General features: G+C 41.7%; 1 protein-coding gene across 1 annotated transcript; it reads left to right on the forward strand.

Annotated features, from left to right (window-relative positions):
- The first annotated feature begins 232 nt into the window (after positions 1-232).
- On the forward strand, positions 233-6,717 carry mrpl22 (mitochondrial ribosomal protein L22). Its single transcript, XM_075486564.1, has 7 exons — positions 233-287; positions 386-428; positions 1,507-1,642; positions 1,807-1,872; positions 5,431-5,508; positions 5,742-5,811; positions 6,425-6,717. The coding sequence occupies exons 1-7, from the start codon at positions 263-265 to the stop codon at positions 6,631-6,633; spliced, it is 627 nt and encodes a 208-aa protein (XP_075342679.1). The 5' UTR covers positions 233-262; the 3' UTR covers positions 6,634-6,717.
- Positions 6,718-8,163: the final 1,446 nt, after the last annotated feature.

Consider the following 8,163-nt stretch of genomic DNA (forward strand, 5'->3'; position numbering starts at 1 on the left):
GTGTCGTAAATCCTGCTCGTGTCGAGTACGGAATCCCAACTGGGTAAAATCATGCGGAGTTCGCTATTTTTAATACTAGACCTTCGGCGTATTAACATTTTATTTCACCTTGCATTCAAGATAACTTATAATTAACAACCTATAACAAAACTAGATACATTTATACTCATTGAAGCCAAGAAATGACTAAACTAATATTGTATAACAACACGGTCAATGTTACTAACATAAAGCAAAGAGGCGAACGTCGTGAAAATCCAACATGGCGACTGCAATGACAGGACGTGGTGAGACAAATGCAACATATTTGACCATGTTTGCATTTTCATGGTGTAATTGAAGCTTTTGCCATATGTTATTTTAATGGATCCATGCTTGTTTTCAGGTGTCAGCTTTATAAGGAGTATATCTGGGTTGTTACACTCAAGGTAAGCTGATTAATAAATGTGTCTGTACAGCTGACGCTGTGTCTTTGCAGAAGGACGTTATTTCTAAGACATGTCAAGATTAAGTTTGTGTATGATATTGAAACATATAATCCCATTTAATGTTTAGATTGATTAGTAGAGTGTAAATGAAAACCATTATTCAATTTGCTAATCGTTTAGATCATTTATTTAATTCACAATAATACAAAGACAACTTATCTCCTGTAGAAAGTAAGAAACTGTATTGTTGTGTTAAAGAAAAAAAAGTAAATTTTGTATCTTAATAAAGTAACAAGTTTGAAAAACTTTGGGACAGTTTACAACCGTATTACAGCCCTTTTAACAAAGCTTCTGGAAACAGACAAACTGCTGCTCCATTTGTTGTGAACATAACAATTTCCTCAGTTCCTTCATGATTTTAGCAGCTCGGTAGTTGATTGCATTTGTTGTTGTTGTTGTTGTTGTTTTAAAGTTTTTTCAGTGGGTGTTTACAGTTTAGGATATCAGATGAGTCCATTCTGCAGCTGGTATATTTTACGACAGATTCATGCTGTTGTAATTTGTACATAATGTGGTTTGGCACTATGTGCAAGAGTCAAATGTGAGGCCATCTGTCTGACAGCTAAAGCTTGGCTGAAACTGGGTCATCAACAGGACAATGATCCCAAACACAGCAGCAAATGTACAACATAATGTCTGAAAACATCATAGAGAAAGAGACTACTTTTGAGTTATTGCTGCTAAAGGTGGTTCTAAAAACTGTTGGCTCATGGAGTGGCCTTTTAATTTAAAGGAAGGGTTAACTAATTTTTAGATCAACATTCTGTTGCAACAACTATTTTGGGATCTGACATTGCACAAAGTAGATTTATAAGAAAGTTATATTTTATTACAGACCCTTTGTGTAGTTGATTTAGATTACTGAGTTAATCTGTGGACTGATGTAACCAGGGATGATCTTTAAAAGACTTTATTTGAACTTTTAAGTCGCATTATGGCGCTCAATATCTGAGTATCTGAGGTGGTACGTCACCCTTGTACTTTTCTATACCTTTTACTTTTCCTCTACGCCTCCTAGGTTGCAGATTCTGGGTGGTGTGTCGCCGCAGCTCTCATGTCTCCACACCAGCACTTCACTGGAGTCAAAACACTGGGAGAGGAACAACTTGAAAGTGTATCTGCCTCAGCTGCCAGATGAACCTCGCAGAGCAGCAGTGAGTCTTTCTTCGTGGTTATGTGTAACCTTCAGGGTGCTGAGAAACAGATTTTGCATTTTATGTTTGTGTGAACAGATTGTTTCTGTGATTCCTGAAACAGTGCAGCAGATGGCTCTTGTCTTTTTACGAGTGACTGTACACGTTGATGCTTCTTTTCACAGGAGATCCACCACTGCAGGAGGCAGATTAAGTACAGCAAAGACAAGATGTGGTACCTGGCCAAAATGGTAAGAACCCCAGCAGGGACGGATGTCATTAAAATGACTTCTCTTGGCTGCAACTGACCAAAAAGTATTTCCTTCCAGCTGTTGCTGTGTGTGCATGACCTAGTTGGGTATAAGAAAAACTGGATGGAAACTTTTGAAATGTACCATAACTAAGTGCAATGGAAACAAGTAAATAAATCGTGATGATATATATATATATATATATATATACATACATATAAAAAGAACGTTCACCCTCTTTTTAGTTGAAAGGCTTCAACAATCAAAACATACTAATAAATCCACAGGTCCTTACCAGGTCTTTAGATTAGATAAATCCAACTTCAGATGAACAACAACACATGACATATCACACTGTGTCATGATTTTTTTTTAAACAAAAATTTAGACAATACGCAGAAGCAGTGTATGAGAAACTAAATGAACCCCATGATCCAACAGCTTTTAGAACCTCCTTTAGCAGCAATAAGTTGAAGTAATATTTTTCTCACATGGTTGTGGAGGAATCTTGGCCCACTCTTCTTTCCAAAGTTGCTTCAGCTCATTGAGGTTTGCAGCACTGGTTCATGCACAGCTCTCTAAAGGTCCCACCACAGCATTTCAATCAGGCTGAGGTCTGGGCTTTGACTGGACCACTGTAACACCTTGATTATTTTCTTTTTCAGACACTCTGTTGTAGATTTGCTGCTGTGTTTGGAATCGTTGTCCTGTTGATGACTCAGTTTCAGCCAAGCTTTAGCTGTCAGACAGATGGCCTCACATTTGACTCTAGAACACTTTGGTAAACAGAGGAGTTCATGGTGGACTCAATGACTGCAAGGTGCCCAGGTCCTGTGGCTGCAGAACAAGCCCAGATCATCAGCCCTCCACCACCGTGCTTGACAGCTGGTATGAGGTGTTTGTGCTGATATGCTGTGTTTGCTTTTCTCCAAACGTGCTGCTGAGCATTATGAGCAAACATCTCCACTTTGGTCTGGTCAGTCCAAAGGACATTGGGCCTCATGCAAGAACCGTTCGTACGCACTGATTTGTTCTTAAATCGTCCGTAAGAGTGATTTAAGAGAATTTGCGCATTCACCAATCTTTTCGTGTTTTACGTTTTCTTTCAGGTACGAACAGAATTTACGAGTGATCCAGACCTGTCGTAGGAGTTTCGTAAAATAGTCCGCTGTTATTCCAATCAAGTTTGCTTGACTAATGGATTGTATATTTAATTACTTTGAAGAAAACATAAATAAATATGTACATTATACCCCATAATTATGCTGACATTATTCTGTTTGACTTAAATTGTGCACTAATTGAAGGTTCATTTGAATCTGTAACGGGAAGCGGAGCGGCTGTCTTGCTACTTTAGGATGCCTTAGCGCGTCAGGCTCTTGGAAGAGACCGCGTGGAGACAGACGAATGGCTGACATCGCGATTAAGATTCCCAAGGACTGTGCTGCTTCAAATATGCAGCTTGCTAGAGCCACGACTCCAGAGAAAAACACGCCGATCAAACCGAATTCCACCACATGTCCAGGTCCTCACCACCCTTGGGTTTTTGGCCACTTGAACCTTTCAGAGGGAGATTGGAGACAGATCGGGTGTGTCCCAGTCCTCTATGAGTCGTGCGCTCCCCTTGGTCATCAAAGCTCTCATCAGTTTATCACCCATGGTACATCAAATTCCCACACACCGCTGTCCAACAAGTACAAATTAAGAGGGACTTTCATGCCGTGGCTGGACTGACAATCATAATTGGAGCACGACATATACGCATCAAAGCACCCGTGCTGTCGTGGAGCACACTGAGCTGAAGGCCAGGTGGGTGTGTCTCGATACCTCGTTCATGGCACAATATTGCCATGAACGAGGGTCTCCACCTGAACCAGCCCAGGCAGACCAGAAGGTGTGGTGCCAGAAGACCCCCCTCATGTACCACCCCATCAAAGTGCCATCATGATGAGGCAACAACTGATTGCACGGCTTTAGTTGCAGTCATCGAGCACCTGCCCAGGGCGAGACGTTTTTTTTTTAAAGCCATTTTCATATCAAACCATTTCTTTTTTCATTTCGGTGACATGGTATTAACAGCACTCCTAATTGCTTCCCATTTCTTCGCTTTAGCAGGTCCCGTAATTCCACTGCTGACACTGCTAAAAATGACAGATTTTCCTTTTTGGATCTCTGAAAGCAGAACTTCAGTCTCAGAGCCCGTAAAGTTGTTCTTTTTGCGCCTTGATGCCATTCTCATGACTCAACACTCAACACTTCCTGGCACAGGAGAGAGGAAGCACATCCTAATATGGTATCATTTTGGGCGTGGAGTATGCAAATCTACTATCCTCGTGCACGTGAACTTAGATACGCACGGATGGGATTAATCATTTACGCAGGTCGTTTACACACTTTTTCCGAAGTTAAGAGCGTTTGTTGAATCTGTTCGTACAGACCTTATAAAAAAAATTGAGAGAAATTTAGAATAAAAATACGAAAATGTTCTTGCATGAGGCCCATTGTTCCAGAAGTCTTGTGGTTTGTTCAGATGTAACTTTACAAACCTGAGCTGTGCTGCCATGTTATTTTTAGAGAGCAGAGGCTTTCTCCTGCAACCCTTCCAAACGAGCCATACTTGTTCAGTCTTTTTCTTATTGTGCTGTCATGAACTTTAACATTTAACAAGCTAACTGAGGCCTGTAGAGTCTGAGATGAAGCTCTTGGGTTCTTGACCTTGGGGTGAACTTGCTGGGACGTCCACTTATGGGAAGATTGGCAGCTGTCCTGAATGTTTCCACTTGTGAATAATCTTTCTCTCTGTAGAATGATGGACTCCCAATAGTTTGGAAATGACCTTATGACCCTTCCCAGATTGATGGGCAGCAACAATTGCTTCTCTAAGATCATTGCTGATGTCTTTCCTCCTTGGCATTGTGTTAACACACACCTGAATGCTCCAGAGCAGCAAACTGACTAATCTTTTGCTTTAATGGAGGTGCTCACACTTACTGATGATCAGTTAATCAGTGCATTGATCAGCAGCACTTGGGTGCTTCTTATTCTCTGAATTCATTTTGAAGCTGTAAGGGTTCACTTAGTTTTTCACACACTGCTTCTACATTTCTTCTTTGTTGAATAAATTTTGACACATTGTAATGGGTCATCTTTTTGTTCATCTAAGGTTTTGTGTATCTAATTTTAGAACCTGGTAAAAACTAGATGTAATGTACTTTCCTATTTCAGCTAACTTTAAATCATATTTACCTCATGGAATATAACTAAAACGTCCTCATTTTCTTCCAGTCTTGAATTCAAATCCATTTTCCAAAAAGTTGAAAGACGAAACGCTTCCTAATTTTGAAATTACACAAACCTCCGAGCGTTCATTATTTCGAGGCTGTTGAATGTACAGCAGCTGTTTTCACATTTTCTTTGTTTATCAACCCATAGTTTGCCGTTTGCCACTTGCTGCTGCTTAAACGCAGCCTCCTCAGGCACTACAGCACCCTGCTGGCCTGACAGCTGTGCAGAAACATTTGTTTGGTTTTTTTGTCTAATCCTCTTCCTTCCTTGCAGATCCGAGGGATGAGCATTGATCAAGCTATTGCACAGCTGGAGTTCAATGACAAGAAGGGGGCGAAAATTATGAAAGAGGTTTGTAGCTGCATGTTCATCCCTTTCATCTGTTAGCCAGCATGTGTGTTGGATGAAATTAAAAGCAGCAGTCCCAAGTCTATTGTTAATCAAGCTCCTCATTAGAATTTTCCCTTTTTATTTCTTTCACTGCACATTTATCCATCGAGTTGTTATGTATAATGCACCATTTTAACATCCTCCTCTCTGCAACCTATGCACAAAGGTCTCAGCACTTTGTTTGCTTCTTTCAGGTTCTCCTTGAAGCTCAAGAGATGGCAGTGAAAAATCACAATGTGGAGTACAAATCCAACCTGTATGTAGGTGAGTGTGCAGCACTTGAGGGGCTTGTGAACAACTCCACATCAGCACCGCAACAAAACCTTCAGTTAGGATGTTTTAACAAACTCAGTGTAGTTTGCTGATGCATTATAATGGTGTTTATTATTCCTCAGTGTCTCACTCTAAAATATGCAGCAAGGCAACGTTGAAAAAACTTCTTTTGTGGGGCTGGATGAAACTGTCAGTGTGTTTCTAATAATGGAGCAATCCCAAGTTGGAACATGTTTCAACCAAGTTAAAGTTTCTCTCAGGTGGAAAGACTTAATCTCCCCAAAACATTTTAGACATTTCACATTAGTCACCACCTGCTGTCAGCCTGTGCAAAAAAAAAAAGCAAGAAAACAAATTAAAAGTGGGAAGGATGATTGTGGCTGAGAGGAGAAACAGGTTTATCTTAAAGCAGTAGATTTGAGTTCTGATGCTGTACAAAGTGAGTGATTCATGTGGAGTTGCTACCACGATAAGCCTAAACTCCATCTTTTTTTTAGTTTGATCTGTTTTCATTCAAGGGCACCTCTTCCAATAGAATGAGTTGTTCTGTCTCTTACACCCTCTCTTCATCACACTCTGCCCCCTCCTGTCTCCTTTCCTGTAGCCGAGTCGTTCTCCGGCAAAGGGAAGTACCTGCAGCGGATCCGATACCACGGAAAGGGCATGTATGGCATCATGGACAAAGTTTATTGTCACTATTTTGTCAAGCTGGTGGAGGGTGTGCCGCCCAAAATCGAGGAGAGGACGAGCTTCGACCAGGCCAAAGAGTACGTCGAGAGCCTGAAGAACCGAACCATCATCCACAGTCTGTAGATCATTCAATGCTCTGTCTCTGTGTGTGTGTGTGTGTATGTATCATTTGACATTTGTAAATAAACAATAACATGGAAGAATGGATGATGAGAACTTTTAGAATCGTTACTTTTTCTCTATTTTCATGATGGTTTATTTTACTAAAATCAAGGGTACTTCAGGCAACATCTGAGTTTTAAAAAGTCAAGCATTTTGTCAGATGTGCATTTACTTATATTTCCCCACGGCAAGTTTGCATTGAAGAATTTACACCTTTTTGTTTCAACCCAACCAGTTTTTGGGCGTTGACTGACCCATCATCACTCTCCTCTCCCACAAGATCAGCCAATTTTGATATCTGTAGTACCCAGTAACCTTTGAAATATGTTCTAATCTTAGAGGAACCATGCAGTTCTTCACTGGAGCTCTCACAGGAACACTCAGACATGTAGACAAATGCTTGACTGGTCGTTTTATTCTCAAACACCTTGATTTTCCTTGTGTTTCGTTTGGCCTCAAGTTGGTCCTGACTCCTCTTTTAGGCACAGTCATGTTGGGAGTTTTTAAAACACAACACCACAGATATGTAAACGTAACAACCAACTGACTGGTTCACTCTCCGTCCAAAAATAATGTTGGAATTCCACCACATATTAGCCCTTCAAAACCCGGGCTTTGCTGTCTACGTTTGTAATACTAAGTTAAATTCAGTGTTGCTTTAAGTGTGTTTGATGTCAGGAAATAGCTAAAGTAAGGCAAGGCAAGGCAATTTTATTTGTAGAGCACAATTCGTACACAAGGCAATTCAAAGTGCTTTACAGCTACATAAAATCACAATAAGGCAATAAAATCATTCCAAAAAACATATTGGACAGTCTGATTGTCCCTCTCTTCACTCCATCCTTGGACATCTGGCTGTGATGGTGTTTACCAACACAGAGGCCCTTAGCGTCCTAGATTACAGCATTGACGCCGTTGGAAATGACAGCTGTGGGCACTGGTGGTGGGGACCAAGCTGGGGGGGCTTTGGTCGGTGGAGTAGGCTGAGGAGGGAGAGGGGCTCGATGCTTCTTTGAGGATAGAATTATTGATCTTGCCATGTTTCAAGGTGATCAGGAAATCTCCTGGGTGACAGTGGAGAAGAGAACGATGGTGAAACATCTCTGGAGGGTGTAGATGCAGCAGGTGGGTCCCAGGCCTGTGGTGAGGCCCGTGGTGAAGGCGATGGTGGAGCTGCTGAATCCTGTGTTCGGGATGCTGGAGGTGCTGCTGTGGCTGCTGTGGCTGAATCCTTTGCTGGGTCCTTGGGTGGCGAGGCAGGAGCTCTTCTCTGGCTCGTCTTCTCTCTGCGGCAGCACAGGACCTGGTCCTGGTCCTGGTCCTGGTCCTGGTCCTGGCCCTGGCCCCTTCTGATGCCTCAGAGCGTGGAGGAGATTATCCGTCAGTCGTCTCACTCCACCTCTGTTCAGGTGTGGGCCTTTTCTTTGAAACAGATCATCTCTTTGCCAGAAAAGATTAAAGTTCTCAATGAAATGCAGTCCTGTGGACTCA

This window comes from Odontesthes bonariensis, chromosome 16 (genome assembly GCF_027942865.1).
Source record: "Odontesthes bonariensis isolate fOdoBon6 chromosome 16, fOdoBon6.hap1, whole genome shotgun sequence".
Lineage (NCBI taxonomy): Eukaryota > Metazoa > Chordata > Actinopteri > Atheriniformes > Atherinopsidae > Odontesthes > Odontesthes bonariensis.

Excerpts from the sequence above, each read along its gene's own strand:
- mrpl22 (XM_075486564.1), top strand. The coding sequence starts at position 263 with ATGGCGACTGCAATGACAGGACGTG. Across the intron at positions 1,873-5,430 it reads TGTGGTACCTGGCCAAAATG|ATCCGAGGGATGAGCATTGA; the intron begins GTAAGAACCCCA and ends CCTTCCTTGCAG. Across the intron at positions 5,509-5,741 it reads GGGCGAAAATTATGAAAGAG|GTTCTCCTTGAAGCTCAAGA; the intron begins GTTTGTAGCTGC and ends TGCTTCTTTCAG.